We start from the raw sequence: 22,475 nt of genomic DNA on the forward strand, positions 1-22,475 counted from the left end.
AGAGAGAGAGAGAGAGAGAGAGAGAGAGAGAGAGAGAGAGAGAGAGAAAGAGAGAGGTTATAGCCCATGTTTAGATTTAATTAAAGTTTGAATGTTACGTCTCAATATTTCAATTAATGTTTTCAGGTTTTATGTTGTGTTTTCTTAAAATGAGTTTACCTTATTGAAATGAGCTCATGCCTAATTTCTGTCTCTCACACATATTTTCTGATTTTGACGGGGGAGGCTGTGAGTCAGCAATATCACGGATAGGTTTCCTTTCATGTCTTTTTTTATTATTATTATTTTTTACATATGCAGATTTAGCTGAATTTTAACTGGTTTCAGGTTTTCTAGAAAAGCATTTCAGTGCAGTTCAGCTTCGTCAGAACAGATTAGAATGGAACTGTAGTGATAAATATGGGTGCTTTTAGAAAATAAACTTTCAAATTAAATCCAATCAGACACATGCAACACATTTTTCTGAAATGTCATAAACATTTCCACAACATTTTAAATATTTGTGTTTGATACTATTCTAAAATGACATTTTATACAATAAAACAGGTGACATGCTTAGGCATTTTTATAGCTACATTTTATGTATCATAAACACATTTAAATTATAGTTTCACATATTTTCTTCACATTTTGACAAAATTCTAGCATGATGCACAATACAATATTTAACCTAATTTTTCTTTACACATAACATGCTTCATATTTAATAACATTGTTGGACATGATAGAAAAATCTGTAGGATGAACAAAAAATTTCACCCAGTTTTTTAGTAAATAATTCAATTTTTTATATAGATAACCATAGTCTCAAAGTAATAATTAGTAATAATTCGTATATTTATGTTGTTTTGTTAGTTTTTTTACGATGGGAAGCGGGTGAAGGAATAAGGATGAAAAGTAATATTTATAGCAATATAGCTGAAAGGCATAAAATATATTAAATCATAGTAAAACGAAGAAACGTATGATTTAAAAAAAAAATTTTTTTTTTAATACAAATCAGTCCTCGGAACATAATGGAGATACAAAAAACATCGGGGTTTTTTTGTCCACCATTAGAGCTGTTTAAATATATATATATATATATATATATATATATTTTAATTAATTTTTTCGTTGTGCATGACTCATTTTGCGAAGGATTAATTTAACATCAAACTTAACATCAGACAGAAGCGGAACCATAAGTGAACGCGCGCTCGTTTCTGGAAGGAACATTTTCCGCAGCGAGCGAAAGGCGAAAACAAACATGCAGATGTTTGGCGGGTGATTTTACTGCTCAATTCTACAACAATAAAACCTACATTTCCATGAAAACCAACTGCGTGTAATATTTACAGATTATCTAATAAATGCTTTGCACAATGAAATGAAGTTATAAATAAAGAGGGATTTCATCGCATTTTTCTCTGTGAGTGAGCGAGGCGTGTTTAAATATTGCATTTAAATAAAAAACAATATCTACACTATCTAAAATATTAACATCAGTTTGGTCTTAATGTCTATTTTTGCAGCGGAATTCGATATGATATGAATTAAATATGAAATAAATCGGCTATATCAGATGTATGATTAATTATGTGATATGTGGTGATTGTGTCTCAGATAATGGCAGGAAGGGGCAGAGGGCAGCTCACTTTCTCCGTGGAGATCGTTGGAATCGGTAAAGGAGAAAATCTCCCTCCATCCTCCGTCCAGCCGACCCCTCTATTCCCTGTGAGTGTTTAAAGATGAAATAAAACCTCATCGAACTGATACTCATTATAACACATTATATCAATGCACTTATGCAGACCATTTTACCTTAAGCTGTTTACAATGTTTTCATTCTTGCATTACCTGAGAGTCGAACCCAGGACTTTAGCGTTGCTGGCATCGTGCGCTACAGTTTGAGCTACAGAAATCACAGCCAACGATTTGTATTGTAAACAACTTGTCAGTAGCGAGTCATCACAACACAAAATCATTTTAAAAAGATAGCACACGTTAATAAAATATAAATTACATTTTAATAAAAGAGCACAAGCAAAACTTATTTAGAAACATAAGTGCAGGTTTAAAATTATTTAAAAAATACTGTTCTTAATTAAGACAAACGTGGTTGTTAGACATTACTGAAACATAATTAAGACATTACTTAATGTTAAGAATAGTGAAGTGAGTTATGATAAGCATAAAGTACAAATATCCATCATATATCCCTTATATAGCTAATTTTTGTGAATGGATGTTTAATTTAGTGAAGCGTTAACCAGAGTTCAGACAAAGTACACAACTCCATTACTTGAAAGTACAGATACTGCTGATCAAATATTACTCCATTACTAGTGAAAGTTGTAAAGACAGCTTAGTAAAGTATCTAAAGAAGTAAAAGTAAAAAAGTACTTGCTTTTAAAAGTACTTGAATACCAAAATAAATTTCATTTTTTTATGTCAATGCACTGTTTTATTATTGTTGTATGTACTGTTATACTTGCAGTACCTCTGAAACAACTTGCAATACATTACACCTGCTGAATACACTGAATAGCTTGTATCTTTGGAATAAAGAGCTTTTAGAATGTTAAAAGCCTATGGGGAAAACAACACCAACAAAAATAATTTAATACCCCCACAAAAGCAGGTTGGTAGTGATCTAACAACAGGGCGAATTCCAAACGGCTTTTTTGTGCCCTTCAAGAACACTTCAGGAAGGGGATGCTATTTGTACGGACATTTCAAATGAAAAAACAAACTGAATCCCTTCAGAAGTCAACTTCCGTTTGTGATCATGTGGTCTTCAGTTTGGAGCTCTTGCGATGCTTTTTAAAGCAAGGTTGGGGTTGATTTCGACTCTGCATACAAACGTAAATAGAATAGAATGATTAAATTTGTCTTTAATGTGATACAAGTTATTTTTTGTCAGTGACAGCAATATGATTTAAGACGGAAGTGTAAGCAAGTTTAAGCACGTTTAGTTTGAAAAAGTTTAATAGTAAATAAGACACAATGAGACGATATTTAACAACTGATGGAGTGCTGAATGCTGCAGGCATGCGCAGCATTGTCACGGTAAACGTTTGGTCAGTCATTCCCTTCGCCAAGGGACTTCCAAATGCTTCTACGAGACAGTAATGCCCTACACCCTTAAAAGAAAAGGTAGTAGGGCATAGGGATGCTCCCTTCTGTTTGGAATTCACCCATAGCTCTGACAAAGTGTGACAACATCTATGTGTAGCCATTCATCCACATTTGAACTGAGTGGACAGTGAAACTGCTGTGAATAGAGAGTAAGTAAGAAAAAAAAATCAAACCTGCTTTAAAACCCAGCAACACAACTGTGCTCTATAACTTTACAACAGCAACGCTTCTTTAAGAAAAAATCCAAACAGCAAGACTTATTTGACATCAAAACAATATAGTTAAAAATGCTTTCTAATGCAGTACTTTGATGTCACACACAGAACAGTCTGTGCAGTCCAACACCTATTGTGTTTTATTAGGAGACGCACAACCGTTCTTCTGTGGCTTTATAGGTAATATTTTCACTTCACAATCAGACAATATTGTGTCTAATATATAGCACAATATTGACTTTCATATTATTGAATTGTTGTAAATAAATATCACATTTGCAACTGGTCAGTGTTCAAAAAATGTTGGGAAATCACTTCATGTAGCCCTACAAGAGCGATTACTGATAAACTGTCTGAAAAAAAGAAAGTCGTATTTTAGAGAAGAAAAAAATCATCCACTGACTTTCAAAGCTGCTACATAGAAACGACTTTCTACTTCAAGGACCTTGATAGAAATGTAGTGGAGTGAAAAGCACAAATTTGTCTTTCAAATGTAGTGAAGTTAAAGTCATTAGTTTCCAGAAAAAAATAATACTCAAGGACAGACACTCAAAAGTGTACTTAAGTACAATACTCAAGTAAATGTATTTAGTTACTGTCTGCCTCTGGAGTTAACTGTACCAGCAAGTGCTTGTTTGACCCCTGATACTAGTCAGATGTGTATCAGCTGTCCCTCCTCACTTCTGTTTGATGTTTCAGCCTTTGGATCAGAAGCCGGTGCCCCTGCAGACGGGTGAGGAGGCTGAGTACATGCTGGCTCTCAAACAAGAGTTCAGAGGAGCCATGAAGACGCTCCCCTTTTACATCCGTCCAGCTGCGCCCAAGAAAGGTCAGTTCGGCGTCAAAGATGAGCTCTGGCATCTTTAAGACATCCTGCACTTCTTTGCTGTACAGACTTTAGGAAGACAAAATGCTGTGTTTTTGAGAGAGAGAGATTTGTATTCCAAGTTTTGGACTGTAATTTATACAATTTTTTTGATGTATAACATTTTCCTTTTTTTTGCAGATCTAAGATATAAAACCTACAGAATTTTTTCCCTTTATCTAAATTAGTCTATACTCTATAATAAAGCATAAGAAAATTCCACAATAAGTGTGAAGACCCCTTTCTAAAGCAGTCTGAAGTTATTTTGTCCTGTTGACAGATGTGGAGCGTTACTCTGACAAATACCAGAAAATTGAAACCTCTGACCACAGTTTGGAATGGAAGCCAGGTGAGCGATTTACCTCAAGCGATTCACTTCAGTGCTATTTTAATATTATTTACATGCTACTACTTATTATAGCTTTACTATAGCTTTATTATAGTTATTAATAGTAAGCTTTATTATAGTTTAATTATATTTTAAATGAGCTTTTATACGTATTTAACAGTTTTCGTTTTAATTTGTTTATTTTTTTATAATTTTCCATTAATGTGCTTTTGTCATTTTTGTGTATTGTTGATTTCCAAAAAATATTATTTCGATAAGTTCCTCCTTTTATTTACCAAATAAGGTAAAAAAAAATCTGTGTTACAGTAAGATACTCACAATGAAGGTGAATCCATAACTGTTAAAAAACACAATGTTTTAATAATATAGCCACACGATTTAAACAATATGCTTGTATATAAATCACTAAGCTTTTCTGTGTGTAGTTACAGTATATGCAATTTTATAACTTTGTTTTCATGACAACATAAAGCCTAAACAGTAACAGTAACATAAAGCCTAAAACTGTAAAAATCATGAGAACAACTTCACAGCTCATATAATACACATTATTATACAAACAAACTAAATAGTATTTTAAAATTTATTTTTATTTTAACAGTGTCAATTAGTACATATTCAGTTATTAACTATCATTTCAGTTATTAATTTCACTACTTAATCTTATTTCAGTTTGTAAACATTTTCTAAATGTAATTTATTTGTATTTTTTAAATATTTATATATTTTTTCAGCTTAATATCCGTTAACAAAAATGTTTTTAATAGCTTTAGTTATCAAAATCTGACATGGATTCACTTGCGTCTCTGCACACTTGTGTAGTCCTTTACCTACCGTTGTGTGTTTTAGATTGGAGGCGTTTTCCGAAGGAGCTGCGCGTGAGAGAGAAGAGACCCCTGAGAGACAGTGAGTGTGTCTGATGCTGTTAACTGGATCTGGACACTGTGTTCTGCTGCGATCGAGCAGAGACGCCCAGTCCAGGAAGCATGCGTTTGTAAATGTGCTCTTTTAAAGCTCAGATAAGGGAGCAGGTGAGGCTGATGTACTCATGAATGAGTGTGTAAAGACGAGCCGAACCGGCAGGTCTGCACTTCGCTCTCTGACTCATCTGCGTCTCTGGGGAAATCAGAGAGACGGCTCTCAGCCACGCTGCACACACATCTCTTTAAAATAAAAGGATGGAGAGAAAAGAGGAGATGAGAGGGATGAAGGTTTAGGCTTGAAGAGCGTCTGTCACCAAGAGAGGAGAGACAAGATTATTTTTAGTCCTTGTGTGTCTTTTGTCAGAGGAGCTGTGATCAATGAGTTGATGTTATTATGGGAGGATGTTGCTGATGTCATTTCCACAGGCACAAACACGGTTTTGCTTATATGGTTGCAGAAAGCCCAGCTGTTCCCAAACAACCCAAACAGCCACGCGTGGACAAAGAGGAGATCATACGCAAACTGGAGGTGCACACAAATACCTCTTTAGGGACAAATTAATGCTTAAACCTCTAAACAAAGTGTTTTAATCTATTTTGTTACACATTCATAGATATTATGTGCATATGAACAGAATGTGTGTGTTTCTATTCAGACTCTGGAGCAGAAAGAGGAAGACGGGAGTTCTGATGAAGAGGAGGGAGAGAAAAAGAAGCCACAAGAGGAAGAGGCTGAAGGAGAGGAAGAGTATGATGAAGAGGAATTTGAGGATGTAAGTTATTCTATCCTGTTGTGATATTAAGCCAGTATGTTTGATCAAGATCACCAGTAAAGAAATGGAAAAAAAGGACCTGCAGTTTACAATTTAATACATTTATCATTTTATTAAAATTCAAAGTCGCTTGTATAAAGCATCTGTCAAATGCCAAAAAAGGGGTAAAATCTGGGATTCAGTGAGACTCTTACACTGAAAGTGAATTCATAAACATTTAAATACTCAGTAGTTTAATAGTATAGCTGCAATAATACACAATTGTTTAAAAAAAAAATATGTGTGCTGTTAAAACCTCAAAAAAAAAAAATCCCCCATTTACTTCCTCAGGATTACCTTGATTTTGTCCTTTTGAATACAAAGGATGAACTGCAATTGTGTAGTAATCAATATTATACCACAAATGTTATCGATTGATGTGAACCTGTATTAAACAAGCATTCATTATACATTTTAGCCAATTAATCCTATGTATGTGTGTAACAGGAAACAGATTACATCATGTCCTACTTTGACAATGGGGAGGAGTTTGGAGGAGACAGTGATGAGAACGTGGATGAAGCTATTTACTGAAGCAGGTGACCGAGGCTCCATAGAACTGCTCTGTCCCTCAGGATCATTATGTTTGGCAGCTGATGTTGAAATCTGTATGCAGTGGATTTCCGGCTGATTGCTGACGAAGAGCGTTTGAATCCGAGGGTAACGTCTGGAGGACACAGAGCAGACACTGAGGCACAAACTTCTCTCTTAATGCAGCTATAGGTTCTTAGAGCTTTGTAAATAATTTTTAGTTCACAACTGAAATAATATTTTAGAATCGTATTTTCAAACATGTTTTAGTATAGACAGTTGTATTTGTCTAAATAGCTTTTATACATTTTAGATTTGTGAAAAAAGACCAGTAAATGTAGATTGCTTATTTTGAATGATAATCGCATAATATTTGGTGAGGTATCAAGTCATGTGGTTGTAAATATTCATGTTATTGCCGTTTTATGTAATGAAGTAGATGGATGAGCAGTTCTGTCATGTGGCCTGTAGGAGGTGTGATACTACATTAAAGTACATATGGCACAATCATTTCGTGTGTGTGTTTGTGTGTGTGTGTGTGTGTTTAAAGTATAAAAGTAAATGTCCTTGGTTAAGTTGAATCACAGGTCTCACTCTCATTACCTTTGATTTACTGTGCATGAATCTTTCTTTCACATCTCTGGAATCTCATTTGACCAGATACACCTGAAAATTATCGTAACAGAAAGAAAATATTTTTTTTTGAGCAAATGATCAAACGAGGAGAAAAAAAAGAGATGGTTTTGACGTGACTCTTCATCTTGAGAACACTCCACTGGTTGGGTAAATTTACTGAAGATGAATTTAGTAGCTGACTCAGGCATGCTTTACAGAGGACAGGCAGAGGAATCCTTCCAGGAATAAGTCTGGGCTTTTATTCAAGGAAGCGGATAGCAGGTCATCTCCAGTGGAAGATTACAGCAGCCGGAGATGACTGATATAAGAGCAGTCAAATTAAGGCACTGCAGTGACTTATTCACACTTAATGCTAACAATCAGAGAGGAGAAATATAGAATGCTCAGTTAAGTCAGATTTAGTCTAGCTATTTTGAGTTTAGGGTTAATGACAAATGTCAGTAATAATGTACAGCATGTTATGTTAAGGAAATAGTGCCATTTTTAGCAGAAAACTTAGGGACCACCACCATAAAAGGGCAAAATTCAATGGTCAAACAATACAAATTGTCCAATGGCTGATTCTAAATCTGTTTCCCTAGTCATATGTCTACAGCCTAACAGTGAACCAATAGTTTAATTTATTTAAATATGAATATGTATCAAATTAAAATATTTCTTAAATATAATTGCACCATACCACATTTACAGACTGCTTTTATAACAAAGAACTACTGAGAACAAAATGGCCAAAAATCTGACATCAGTGTGTTATGTTTTTATGTTTTCATTTTTTTTATTAAATTAAGTGCATTAAAACCTATCTGTGGTGATTTGCAAGTAGGCTGATAATCTGAAATCAAAAATGTTTAAATCCTGTTTTATTTGAAAAAGATATTTTGCATTATATGGAGTTACAATACATCTATCAAATAATGTGTCAAATTCAGCATGCTTGCAAAGAAATGCCAAGATAATTGCACAAACCATTTACTTTGTTTCTCCTTGCATGTCACAAGCTAAAAACAGACAAATTACTAAAAATCATGCATAAAATTGTTTTATTATTTTTTGTTACACATTGTGAAGCAATACATTTTTGAAACAATCCAAAACAATTGTCAACAATTTCCATGAAACTCTTCAATTCCTCTGTTAATTGTTTGTTTGTGTTTAACGCCTTTTTGTGCTTCTGTGGCTATTTTCATGATGAATTACATCACGTTTTTACAATTAATTTTTGCTAAAAATTCCAAAACTGTATTTGGCTTAACTCTCTTCAAAAGAGTTAACTGAATAAAAACGTTTTCTTGCAGAGTTAAAGCCAGCACAATCTAATAAAACATGCTAAATGGATAAAGGGATCCATTTCCTCTGTAAAGACTGCAAATGACCTCATAAACAGCAGGTGTGTAAACCAAGAGTGTACGTCTGCTGCCAGACCCTGAACTGCATAGCAGAAGAGAAGTGATTACCAGGCCTAGACACAATCTGTCCACATAAAACTCACATTTCTTAAAAAGCTCAGCAGATTTCTGCAGAATCATTAAATATTTTTACTAATGTTAGAATGCTTTCAGCTAAGATATAATCCTTAAAGGAATAGTTCACCCAAAAATAAACATTTACTGAAAATGTGCTCCCCCTCAGGCCATCCAAGATGTAGAAGAACTTGTTTCTTCATCTGAACAGATTTGGAGAAATTTAGTATTACATCACTTGCCCACCAGTGGATCTTCTTCAGTGAATGGGTGCCGTCAGAATGAGTTTATAAAGCTCATTCCCTGTTGTCTTTTCACATCAAAATCCACCAACATATTTGTTTAGAACAGTTTCCACTTGTTAAGAGTGTGTATGTCTCTCGTGATTCAAAACTTTTTTAGTGCAGAGAGCAATAGTTGTTTAAGTTAAAAACATCTCAGTGTTGATTTGCTTATTACAAACAAAGCCTTTTCACTTCACAATATGTTAAATGGTGGATTGGAGTTGTGTGAACTACTTGTGGATTATTGTGTTGTTTTTATCAGCTGTTTAGACTCTCATTCTGATGACACCCATTCACTGCAGAGGATCCATTGGTGAGCAAGTGATGGAAAGCTACATTTATACAAATCTCATCTCTTGAATTAAAAAATGTATCTACACCTTTTATAGCCTGAGTGATAATAAAGTTTCATCAAATGTTTATGTTTTACTGAACTATTCCTTTAACACATTGTACTATCTTTAAACTCATCCTGCACATTTTCAATCGAAATTCCATCTAGGCCTGGCGAATACCCTGAGGATCCTTTTAAGCTGAAGTAAAGAAAAGCAAACACACACACACACTTACCAGGCTAGTTATTCCAGCTAAAGTGGCGAGGAGATATCCTCTGTCCTTCAGCTCTGGTAATTAGGATGCACCGCTCCGTCTGGATGGCTGTGTACTGAAAACAAAAGCAACATAAGAACCCTACATAACAATCCAACCTGTCCTGCCCTCAGTAGAAGGGTGAATAATTAAGTTTTATACAAAGAACACTCCGTAACACACACACTTATTTCAGGAACATGATTATTTTTGTCACTTGAAGTCTTAGAGTGTAGGACACTGTGCTTGGTAAAAGCTTTATCCACAATCACATCAGCACTCATCCCATATGAATGAGGCTGAGAATATGAGGATCTGCTCACAGCTACAAATACTATATACTGCTAACATGTTTCAGGCAATTCATTATTAAAAAGAACATCTCTTGTGTTGCATTCCCAAATATATGTTGCATACAGAAAACCCTTCTGAAGGAGATTGTCAAATTGATGCACTAACCAGCAAACAGAAAAGTGAGTCAACATTCAACTCAGTATTAGTCCTGGATGAGCCTGTTACTGATGCAAAGGTCACAGAAACCTGATTCTAAGATAAAACAGGCCAGCCAATGCTATTAGCATCCAGATTTCCTCCCAGACATGGAGATCTTGAATTGAAATGCACTTGACAAACTCATATTGATTCTTGCACACAGATGCTGGACTAATCTTTGGTTGAAAGGGTTTTCGTGTCTATATGAAAGGCTTATTATGTCATTTTTTTTAAATGGCCTGATCAGCAACGCAACTGAAATGTTCCCAGGTCCAGAAATGTAGTAAATACATCAGTAAAACAGTCTATGCGACATCAGTTACTCACAACAGTTTTGGGATACTACGAAAATACAATTTTTTGCGCAAAGAAAACAAAAATAATATTATTTACTAGTATTGTCACGGTACCAAAATTTCAGTATTCTGTACCGATACCAGTGAAAATCCACGGTTCTCGGTACCAATTTCGGTACCAAAGCAAAACACAAAAATATGCTAATTTAAAAAAAAAAAACTTTTTAGCACTAAAAATAAAACCAATGCCATTCTTTATACGTATTTATAATTGTGTTTAAAGTTTTTCTACAAGTTATATAATTATGAAAAACAGTAAACAAGTTTCACCCAAATTTAATTTGTCTTTTAATTTATGAAATTTAAACACATTTTATTTTTAGTAAATAAAGGGGATTTGCTATTAAAATTAAAACATGGAAGAAATATTGTGATTTATTTCTTAATAAAATAAAGTTTTATAAATTTTTTCAACAGTAGTAGCAGTATCACATACATTTTACTAAATAATAGTAATATTTCTAGCACAATGCCCTTATGTAAAAATTAGGCCTAATGAATGCATATTTGTCATTTTAACTGAACTCAAGACTGGTGGTGATGCTTAAGATATTTTTGGTCATTGAGGGTTTCTGTAAAAAAAAATAGTAATAGATCATATTAATTATTATTAAAATAAAATACCTTCTACTAATTCTACTATCACACTAATGTATATTCAATGCACTATGGATTGATGAGCCGCTGGGTTCATGAATATTAATCACGTTGTTTGCGTTCGGTCAAACTGATTTGCTGAAATCAAAACAGGGAAGGTACTAGATCAGCGCCAGCCAATGAAATTGCCATTTGCGCATTAGCTCCGCCCACTACCGGAGAAACCGGTATGTCTTCTGCTTGTTCGAAAATGAATATGAATAATTCTAAATGAACTACATTATTTTGACAGGAGAAGACAACAAAGAATAGTTTACATATAGCGTGTCGATTCAGCGTGGTACGACTCTCGCTCTCTCTCTCTTTGCATGTGTGAGAAACAGCGCTATCAGTAAAGCGACGGTGAGTCGTGCGCCTTCACAAAGAGTTTACAGAGCATCAAATACAGGTGCGCTGTGCGTCCATTGAGATGAACTGAAAAGTTCAGATCGCTTGATGGAGAGAGAACTCTGAAGCTCAGATGCTGAAATTAATGCAAGCGTCATGCGCTTCGGTCTATGTAGTAAACAAACCCGCACGTCTCTGTCATTCATTAATTCACACAGAGACGCGCAGAACACGGATTCATATTTCAAACAACTTTTGCGGCTTAACATTTACAGATACTGGTCCATATGGAGATTTGATTTGATTAATATATGCTAACTTTGACAAATTCAGAGGTGGAAAGTAACGAATTACATTTACTCGCGTTACTGTAATTGAGTAGCTTTTTTGTGTACTAATACTTTTTAAAGTAATTTTTTAAATCTGTAATTTTACTTTTACTTAAGTATATTTTGTTTGAAGTATTGTACTTCGCTACATTTTAAAACACATTAATTACTGAGTAAAAAAAAAAAAAGAAAGAAAAAAATCGCTCCCTGGAAACTACGTCAGTAAATTATGGGGAGGGCAAACTGGCGCTAAAATCACAAGAAAGATGCAGACGGACAAAACAGGCGTTAGTGGTGCAGACACCGCTGAAAACGAAACCCCGTCATATTCTGAAGTTGAACTCGAAGGAAATGAAGTGAACCCTGGCCATATGTATGCTCTATTATGCAGTGTAAGCTGTATTTGCCTAGGAAGACCAAACTAGCAGCTTATAAAATCTCGACAAGACATCAACCATTCGCAAGAATGTAGAGGTAAGCTAAATAATTGCATCGTTGCATTGGTGGTTAAAATGAAGCTTTGACATTTTAGCAAGAGGTTTTGCACAAATTAGCTAAAAAGACAGTGGTGAGGAGTGTGCTATTTTTGTTTTAATGATGTCCGCGCGCATTTGCGTTCTTTCACTGTGTGATTCAGTCTCCTAAAATGCATTTAGAATGATCACAAAATTGAAGATATAGGGGCAGAAAATTCACATATTTATATAATTTCATATATTAAATCAAAATCACACAAAGAATGCCATCGTTTCCTCCCAAAATCATCATGAATATATACATACATATATATATATATATATATAACAGTTCAGTAAACAAGTTAATTAAGAGACTTGCGTTTTAGAAACCATATTGCCTTTTTAGCTCTATTTCTACAACAGAAAATAATTCCAAACACAGCCACCAAAGCACAGTTTTGCGTCTCTGAGCAACGTGACAGTGTTTCGTTCCTGAATGAATCAACCGTTTAAATGATTCGGTTCAATCGCAATGACTCACTTATTAACAGTGACTTGCTGACACATACTGGCCATTTTAATTTCACATTTAAAGTATCTTTTGATTTTTTTAAATAATTAATTTCTTATCATTTCAAATGAGTATTCAACATTTTATGTCTTGTATATCAAAACATTATTCATGCATTTGTAACTGCAGGTTAAATGCATTCTTGTCCTGCACTAAACAGTGTAATACATCTAAATGCCACTTCCAATGAATCTTCTTCATTTCCTCTGCATTAAAAGATGAGTTTGTTGATACTGATTTGCCTGGTAACAGCCCAAATGTTTTATTATTCTAAATAACTGATTCCTTTAATTAAAAACTAGTTTGAGATTAATAGACCTATCCCAGGGGTGTCAAACTCAGTTCCTGGAGGGCCGTAGCCCTGCAGAGTTTAGTTCTAACCCTGCTCCAGCACACATATCCTGTAGTTTTCAAATAAACCTAAATGATTAGATTAGCTGGATCAGGTGTGTTTAATTAGGGTTAAATCTAAACTGTGCAGGACTGTGGCCCTCCAGGAACTGAGTTTGACACTCTTGGCCTGTCCCATTTTGACTCCCTCCCACTGTTAAAATGTAACTAAGTAATTTTTACTCTGAGTAAAGTTTAAATGAGCTACTTTTTACTTTTACTTGAGTAGATTTTTAGACTGGTACTTTTACTTGTACTTAAGTAAAATTTCATTAATGTAATGGTACTTTTACTTGAGTAGAATATTTTTGTACTCTTTCCACCTCTGGACAAATTCCATGACTGTCCATATTAAAATGTAAGTTTCATTTTCATGACTGGATTTTGAGATTCCGTCCTCGTTTTCTGCTTCACGGAAATCATTGGCTGAACCGGGTTTGAACGGGACCTCGGTACTACCGGTACTTAAAGGGGGGGTGAAATGCTATTTCATGCATACTGAGTTTTTTACACTGTTAAAGAGTTGGATTCCCATGCTAAACATGGACAAAGTTTCAAAAATTAAGTTGTACGTTTGAAGGAGTATTTTTGTTCCAAAAATACTCCTTCCGGTTTGTCACAAGTTTCGGAAAGTTTTTTTCGAGTATGGGTCTGTGTGACGTTAGATGGAGCGGAATTTCCTTATATGGGTAATTTCTGCCGGAAGAGCGCGCGGTCCCGTAGAGCAGAGCGGAGCAGAGACATTCACTGATCAGAGCGAGAGCGTCGCGAAATGTCACAAAAGAAGTGTGTTTTTGGTTGCGAGGGCAAGACAACCCTGCACAGATTACCAAAAAAAAAACATTAAGGGACCAGTGGACGGAGTTTATTTTTACAGAGCATCGACGGAGTTGTGCAAGTGTTTTTGTTTGTTCCCTGCATTTCGAAGATGCTTGTTTTACAAACAAGGCCCAGTTTGACGCCGGATTTGCATATCGTTTATTTCTTAAGGATGATGCAATCCCAACGAAAAAGGGTCACGATCGTGTGTTGGAACCGCAGGCGGTGAGTAAAACTGCTTCAAATATCTCTGTGTTGTTAACTTAGCTATCGGCGCGTAAGCACATCAAGTAAACCTTGTACACCTTTAAAGAAAAAAAAAGACGACAAAGTGGAACTTAGTCATTTTCCAAAACCGCTAAGCAAATATATACAGTTTCAATACATACCACATAGAGACGTCCTGCTGTAGTCATTGCTGCTGCTGCTGCTCTCGTTTAGTTTCAGCCTCGTGATCTGATTCTGGATCATAAATAAACGGCTGAATCTGACTGTTAGCCATGGTTTGTTTTGGATGATGGGTTTTTTTTCCTCACGGTAATGTCACAACTTCCAAACGCTCTCAACGCAAAAGCCTACTCGCGCTCGTGATTCTTTAGCTCCGCCCACACGTCACGCCTCCAGACGCCTCCAGTATTTTTCTGAAAAAAATCGGCACAGACTATTTTTCTCTTATAAATATAATAAAACTAAAGACTTTTTGGAGATATGAAGGATGCAGTACTACTCTATAGGTACTCAAGATTAACAGGAGATTGAGTGAAAATGAGCATTTCACCCCCCCTTTAAAGAAACCTGGTACCGTCCCATTTGAAAAAATTTTTAGTACCGACTTGGTACCGAAGTACCGGGTCTTTTGACAACACTATTATTTACTCAACCATTATTCTCCCCCGAGTTACGTCTTCTGCTATTTTGGAGAGTACCCAAGAACATATTGGACGTAATCAAGTTCGAGGGGAAAGTGCGCACATGAAAGTAATCCGCATAATAAGAATTATTTATGCTTAATGTAAATTGTGAATATGCATTGTAATACTTTCTAAAATGGCGGAAGACATAACTCAGGGGAGAAGAATGGTTGAGAAAAAATTGTTATCTTTGTTTTCTTTGCAAAAAAAAAGGATTTTTGTAGCATCGCTAAACTGAAGTTGAGCCACTGATGTCACATGGACTGTTTTACCGATTTATTTACTACTTTTCTGGACCTGCGAACATTTCAATTGCATTGCTGTCTATAGAGGGTTAGATAGCTTTTAGATTTCATCAAGAAATATTAATTTGTGTTCCCAAGGTGAACGAAAGTCTTATGGGGTTGGAAAGACATGAAGGTGTGTAATCAATGACATAATTTTCATTTTGGGGTGAACTAACCCTTTAAAGGTACTGCATGTAGGATTGACACCGAGTGGTTGAACTAGGTATTGTAGTTCAAATTCAAAATATTGGAGAGGGTTTTTTTCACCTGGTCCCACCTCCTCAGACTTGACGCACACGCTGGTTGTCAGATTGACGCTCTAACCCGTTTTGTTTACCAGCTTCCATGACTGAATTGAAATAAAATGCTTTTCCCACCAATTGGCAACCCGGGGAGCCAAAATACAATAGGGTAAACTGCAGCAGGGTTTCACAAACCAAAACAGAGACCGACATTTCGGCTTGGAACGCACATTTTTTAAGGAGAATAATTGACTGTAGAATTGTTTATCAGATAAACATATATGTTAACTTAGTATGTTTTTAAAAAATCTGCAAACATATTATCGTATTTTTATGCTTTCGTAGAGTCAAGAACATACAGTACATACAGCATCTTTGAGTAAACAAATCTCGATTGGGCTCGATGTAGGCTTACTTATCTGAAGAAAGAAAATAACTGAATCCCTCACCAAATATGAAGAACTCTTTTTATTAAACAGATTCAAAATGGTGCTAAGTCATTCTGGGTGGTTGGTAAGGCATTGCTATAGGTGCATAGTGGCTAAAATAAGTCAAAGAGCACTGTTCTTTAAAAAAAAAGCTTGGGCTATTCCTTTAGTCCTTCGATCAAAGTTTATTAATTAGTATTTTGAGCAGTTTATAAATCAAAGCAAGCTATCCATCCTCATCATGTGTGCTAAATAATGTTGTCTTTAATGTGAAATATCTGCATTATTCTATTTATAACATATCCCACTGACATATTCTCTATTCATTTTTACAAAATGTTTCACATTCTAGGCCACAGTGTGTAAAACAAATACCAAGGCCCATGTTGCATCTGTGAATCACAGCAGAGCCTCGCTCTCCCTGTTGGAAGCAGACAGTGTTAGTCAGCAGGACAAACTGTACTTCTCTCACATAACAGTAAAGAAGCCATAGCAACTGCATTGTGGAAATGATTAGTAGCTGATGGCTGGAATAATTAATACTATGGCATCTTAATGTTACAGTTTGACATTTTCATTTTAGTCTTTTCTACAAAAGCAAGAGTAAATGGCAGCTCATGCTGACAGTATGCAGTGCTTTTCATACAATATCACGTAATGGAATCACAAATGTGAATCTCACAGAAAAAGCTAAGGCTAGGAGACACACGCTCTGCTTGGGTGTATTTCGGAAACTAGGCTTCAAGCGGTGGGAACAGAGGGACATAAAGAGTACGTGAGGGAGGTCAGGAAAGACTCAGATCCTTTTTGAGAGTGCTCTAAGAAAAGGAACAGCTGCATACCATATCAACCATATCAGGTGTATGATTCTCTCAATTGATGTTTCCTGGATTGCTGGTGTTGTCCTTGATGCAGTTCCAAACCAGCACGCATACTGTCCTGTACAAATGATTCTTGATGGGACGATTCCTCTGCCGTCCCACTGAAAGGTTTCAATTATTAACTGTGTTTGCTGGTAACCGTGTTAAAGGTGAAGTGTGTCATTTATTTAACACTAGAATCTCCAAACAGATTTGCAATAACAAAAATAATCAGGTTTTCCCAAACCCCTCCCCCACCATTGGTTGACCAGAACAAAATAGTCACGCCCCAAACTCCTACCATTGGTTCAGCCTATGTTGCTATACTTAAACAAAGCAATGTTTTGATTACACAGTGTCTGTAGTTTTCAAGGAAATCAACCTATAAATAGTTGATTTACATTTTGTAAAGGGAAAGTTCACCCAAAAGAAAGAGAATTCAAACAGCATTTACTAACCCTCATGTTGTTCCAAAACTGGATGAGTTTCCTTCTTCTGTGAAACATAAAAGAAGATATTTTGAAGAATGTTTGTAATCAAAAACTTTGTACCCATGGTCTTCCAAAAAAAAAATAATAATAATAATAATAAACAAACAAACAAATAATGGAATTCAATGGGAACCATAACATTCTTCAAAATATGTTCTTTTGCGTCCCACAGAGACCAAGACATACTGTATATACAGGATTGGAATGACATGAGTAAAAGATGAGTAAATAATTTAGAGTGGACAATCCCTTTAATTTAGAAAAGAAACACGTATTTCACCTTTAAGATTATTTTGCAACATAGGACCCTATACCTATTATATGTTCCTTCTACCACACAGGTGAGAGAAGACAATAAACAACTTTGACTTGAAGTATTAAGGCTCATATCATATCATATCCTACCTGTCAATCACAGAATAGAGTCCCTGGTGGTAAGCAGCATGTTTTTTTACAACAGAAAAAAAAACAACAACAACAGACAGAAGCTGTTTTTAAAAAGTAAGATTTAAGTTGAATTAATCATGATTAGTTTAACTAAACAGAAATGTCAATCAGATGTTAACGCAAATAAGAGCCTGCATCTCTGTTTAGGGATCGGAGATGCCTTCCTTTCTGACCTGCGCAGTGGGCCTCAACCACTGATTTATTTGTCTCACACAACATCATGCAATGGCATTACACAATTCACTCCAGCTTACAGAAACATATAGAAAAATCAAGAGAATGCGAGTCAACTCTGGATTTCTGAGCAAGGTTCAAGTTCAAGAGCTGGAAATGGAGCGAGTACGTGAGCGAGACAGAGGGGGGTCAGGAGAGGTACAGTTCTTTTTTGAGAGAGTGCTATAAAGAGGAACAGCTGCACAGTGAGTAAACAGCCGCATCAGGTTGCTTATGTCTGATTTAATGGTTCCAGGATTGCTGATCTCGGCCTTGTGTCAGTTCCATTCCTGCACGCATGGGTCCTGCATGGATGACCATGGACAAGGCAACTCCTTTCTGAGTTTTTTCACATACTGTATAATTAATGTTTTTGCATTGCATATATTAATTTAGAAACACATTCAAGAAAACAAAATCTTGGAACAATACTAAATAGAACAATTTTCATTAGCGTAAATTTAGACCCCATCAAAATATGGTATCCATATTTTTATCCATATGAAAAACCAAACAATAAGCACAGAATAGCCTACTAGCCTAGTAAGTGTACTGTAGACATACAGTACTGTAGATGGTTACCAGCACGTCCACTTTGCCCAGTTTGATTGGATCTTACATAACTGAAATGCTATTCTGAACACACACCCATGGATGGAAGTGCTTTGCCCATGAGGAAATAGCTCTTGAATATTTTCCAGCCAGAAAACACTCCCCTCAGACACACACAACAGATGCTACGTGTTTTTGTCTCCGGCTATCAACCTTTCCTCTGCATTCATCCTCATGAGTGCAGACAGACTCTGCGCTAATGCATTTACACACCGGATGTTCCATAAAACAAAACTACACTGTAACTTATACTCAGATATACAGTAAATATACAGGACAGACAGACATACAAACCAACCAACCAACGGACAGATAGATAGATAGATAGATAGATAGATAGATAGATAGATAGATAGATAGATAGATAGATAGATAGATAGATCTCATACAAATGACACTTGATTACATTCGATATTTTAATTGTTTATTGTATTCTGTAATGTTATTAAAAGTTCAAAATAAAAAAAGTTCAAATGAAAAATCAAGAGTACAAAATGCACATAACAATCAGTTTCAAATTTCAAAGTGGATTAACTTGACAGTAATACTCAATTATATACTATTAAAAACTGACTATATACTGACTATATATGCATATTCTAATTTCTATATGAAATTAGAAATACACATGCCTTCCAGGAAAGACTGTAATAACAGCAAACCAACAGCTCAGCAAACAACTCATAATGATATTATAATTGTTTCCACTCATAAAACTGTATCACATTTTTGTGCATTACAAAAATATTGTCTCTGTAATCCAATGGCTTTTCTACCACAAACACTTTCCAATTTGAAATAAGTGCAGACAGAATATTATGCCAATATGGCAAAATCATAAATGTAACAACTCTCTCAGATGCTGAGGATTCTTTAACATGAAGACATCAGTGGTCATTTTCAAGTGGTGGGTTCTTACATCAGCAAAACAGTCCAGCTTCAGACGACTTCACCGACTTGCAATCGACCAGTTCTTGGTGTGACATAGCATTTCATAGTCCGCAACTCTGAAGTAAAGCATGCATGGTCCATTAGCAATGTCATTCTGAGATCTGAAATCTGAATCTCCCTGCATTTGATCTCACGTTGGAATATCTTCTGAAGGAGAACTCCACTTCCGATGCAGTATTAGTTTTACTGTTTAATCAGATGAAAGACAGACACAATCCTTAGTGCAATCTCATCTATGATCGAGGATTTGTTTATATATGTCTATTTATATGTGCATGTGTACCTCAGTGTATGCTGGGGGAGGGGGGAGCGCATGAATCCGCATGAATATAGGACTGTCATCCTCGTCATAATCATCCAGGAGAGGAATGAAGGAACTATCAATGTGGTTGTCCCGGGAGATCTCGCTGTAGCTGGGTGGAGAAGACGGAAGTGACACACAGGTGCTGGAGGTGCCACTGCCGTCCTGGCTGCTCATGCTGCTAGTGCGACTGTTCATGCCATTGTAGGGGATCGTCCCAATGACCAGAGGAAGATCTAGGATGAGTTTCTCACTTCCTGGGATTTGCAAGTAGATCTGTGCCCGGGTAAAAAGAGATATTATACACTCTTTAAATATCAAGATTCCAAAAGGAGGTTTTTGCAGCAATGCCTTAATAGAACTATTTTAGGTTCCCCAAAGAACCTTCCAGTGAACAGTTCTTAAAAGATTTTATTCTTAGTGTGAAGTACATTTAGAAACTTTTTCCACATTAAAGAATGTGTGTTGTGCAATGGAAAGGATGGTAAAGGTTCTTCATGACAATAAAGAACTTTTATTTTTTCAAAGTGTAAGCTCAGATCCGCAGGCGGAGTCCAAAGCATCTGCATTGATTATCAAGAATATAACTCACCCTCAGAAAATAGTCAACGTGGATAATGTCACAGCCCAGGATAGTTGGCTTCAGTTTTGGCACACGAAGTACTCTCCCCTGCCACACGTCACACATGCCAGAGATGATATGGTCTCCTCTGACAGAAGTGAGCTTCTCGTGAAACTCTTTGGTGCGGCCGTTTGCCCGATAAATGTGCTTGGCAATGATGGCGGCTTTAGGAACGACGATCCGAGAGCAGGAGTTCTCGAACTGAGCATCAATGCATATGTCTTCTCCTTCACAGTAACCCTTCCGGCCTATGCGAGCGGCCATAGAAACACTGCCGTCGGGAATAAACATGCAGGTGACTTTCTTCAGTTTTGCTCCTGTAACTGGGGCCTGAGAGGAAGCAGAAAGGGCTTAATTACTCTCACGTTTCAGTCACATCCATTTCACAGAAATGTGTGTGAACTGTCTGGACTTAATCACCATGAGCTCTTGGGTGTTGACATCAATGGGTTCCTCCACCTCGAAATATCGCTGGCATTCCGCATACTGGTGGCCTGATTTCTCTATGACGGCCTTCACGTAGTATCGGACAGAGCCAAACTTCCCCACATAGGAGGAAACAAGGCACCTGTTTGGGAGGGGTAGATCTTACATTAAAACTGTGGCTAAATTATTTGAACGCAATAACAATGTTAATGGGAATTTTGAAATGAAACCCACCCTGTCTGTGGAAGTTCAAACCCAAACATGAACTCGTATCTCTTTCCAGGCCTGAGAATGATGGAGTCATCTGCATCTGCGAAGGAGAGATTGCGTTTGAGAAACACTCAATTGTCATTATTTAATTATGCTCATGTCTTTCAAATTTTCAATTTAGGAAAGATTTTTCAATAAACATGTCTTAGACTTACATTCACAATTTTTTTAACTGTTCAACAACATATCTTTAAGATAGTTGTCGGTTAGTTAACTTGGCAAAAACAACTTAAAATTCGCGCACCGAGTTAACCAAAGTTTGTGCCTCACCTGTTGGCTGGTGATTGAGGTGAAGAACTTCTTCATACTTCATGTACTCAATCTCATCCCTGCAGTGCATCTTTCCTTTATTATAATCGACTTTAGCGCATCCGATTCCGAGCAGTTTAACGGCGGAGATCTGCACCACCTCCGCCACCTCCACGATCACCCACCCGGCCACTTTATCTCCGCCGCTGTACGCGCTCTTGTTCGGGTCACTAAACTGAACCTCGAAGGTCTTGGGTTTCTTTGTTAGTACACCCATGTTGCTGTTTTATTAACTATGCGACTATCAATTCTAATAATGCCACTAAACGTTGTATTAAAGGCCTATTTATTAATGTAACTGAATGAATCAGTTGCGCATTAAGCTCACCAGTACGGCTAGTTTTATTAACTATTTGAATATTATTAGATGTTTTGGTCGTTTGTTGGTGACTCAGATCTGTCAGTAAACACTGAGTGGGAGTGGGTGGTTATATAGTTCACTCGGCCGCTGTGCTGATGATGCGAGCTGGACACACATGGGCATCAGTGCTGGAGAGCCACATGCGCCTCGTGGATCTCCCCACGCACATCTCTCTCATAGGACACACGGGCTGTTTGCGTCCACCCAGGCCAATGAGAGTCCGTAGAGAGCGCGTGGACAACTCGTGGGTAAGGGGCAGTGGTTGAGGAGGTGGAGTAATTGAATGGAGCAGGGGTGGAGTATGAATGCGCATTGGAGACTCTTGTTACCTGCTCCAAATAATCATGTTAGACGGACACGCACGTAACGCATGTAACGCGTGTTCATAGTAGAGGCGATTTCTTTCTGCATAAAGACTTATATATACCTAAACTGAATGGCACCAAAATTTCTACACCGTCTAGTTTAGCCCGGAGAAATAAGGGACTGTGGCACTACCATGATTGTTCGCATGGTTATTTTGATATGCAAAAAGTACGATTTTAGACATATACCATAAGAA

The 22,475-nt window shown here is 36.5% G+C and overlaps 2 protein-coding genes and 1 long non-coding RNA gene across 4 annotated transcripts; 1 reads left to right on the forward strand and 2 right to left on the reverse strand.

Annotated features, from left to right (window-relative positions):
* Positions 1–1,221: 1,221 nt before the first annotated feature.
* On the forward strand, positions 1,222–6,849 carry LOC132158814 (DNA-directed RNA polymerase III subunit RPC7-like). Its single transcript, XM_059568400.1, has 8 exons — positions 1,222–1,411; positions 1,606–1,716; positions 4,035–4,164; positions 4,481–4,549; positions 5,399–5,455; positions 5,931–6,001; positions 6,129–6,245; positions 6,732–6,849. The coding sequence occupies exons 2-8, from the start codon at positions 1,609–1,611 to the stop codon at positions 6,816–6,818; spliced, it is 639 nt and encodes a 212-aa protein (XP_059424383.1). The 5' UTR covers positions 1,222–1,411; positions 1,606–1,608; the 3' UTR covers positions 6,819–6,849.
* Positions 6,850–13,827: 6,978 nt separating this feature from the next.
* LOC132158821 (uncharacterized) lies at positions 13,828–14,986 on the reverse strand. Its single transcript, XR_009437716.1, has 2 exons — positions 14,845–14,986; positions 13,828–14,810 (listed from the first exon to the last, which is right to left on the reverse strand). It is a non-coding gene; the product is annotated as an uncharacterized LOC132158821 (long non-coding RNA).
* Positions 14,987–19,551: 4,565 nt separating this feature from the next.
* On the reverse strand, positions 19,552–21,973 carry txnipb (thioredoxin interacting protein b). Of its 2 annotated transcripts, XM_059568382.1 has the most exons (6): positions 21,514–21,973; positions 21,208–21,283; positions 20,968–21,115; positions 20,518–20,877; positions 19,908–20,201; positions 19,552–19,810 (listed from the first exon to the last, which is right to left on the reverse strand). In XM_059568382.1, the coding sequence occupies exons 1-6, from the start codon at positions 21,767–21,769 to the stop codon at positions 19,808–19,810; spliced, it is 1,137 nt and encodes a 378-aa protein (XP_059424365.1). In that variant the 5' UTR covers positions 21,770–21,973; the 3' UTR covers positions 19,552–19,807. The 2 variants fall into 2 exon arrangements, with proteins under 2 accessions (XP_059424365.1, XP_059424363.1); XM_059568380.1 differs by having other exon boundaries at positions 19,552–20,201.
* Positions 21,974–22,475: the final 502 nt, after the last annotated feature.

Source organism: Carassius carassius, chromosome 15 (genome assembly GCF_963082965.1).
Source record: "Carassius carassius chromosome 15, fCarCar2.1, whole genome shotgun sequence".
In the NCBI taxonomy this organism is placed as follows: domain Eukaryota; kingdom Metazoa; phylum Chordata; class Actinopteri; order Cypriniformes; family Cyprinidae; genus Carassius; species Carassius carassius.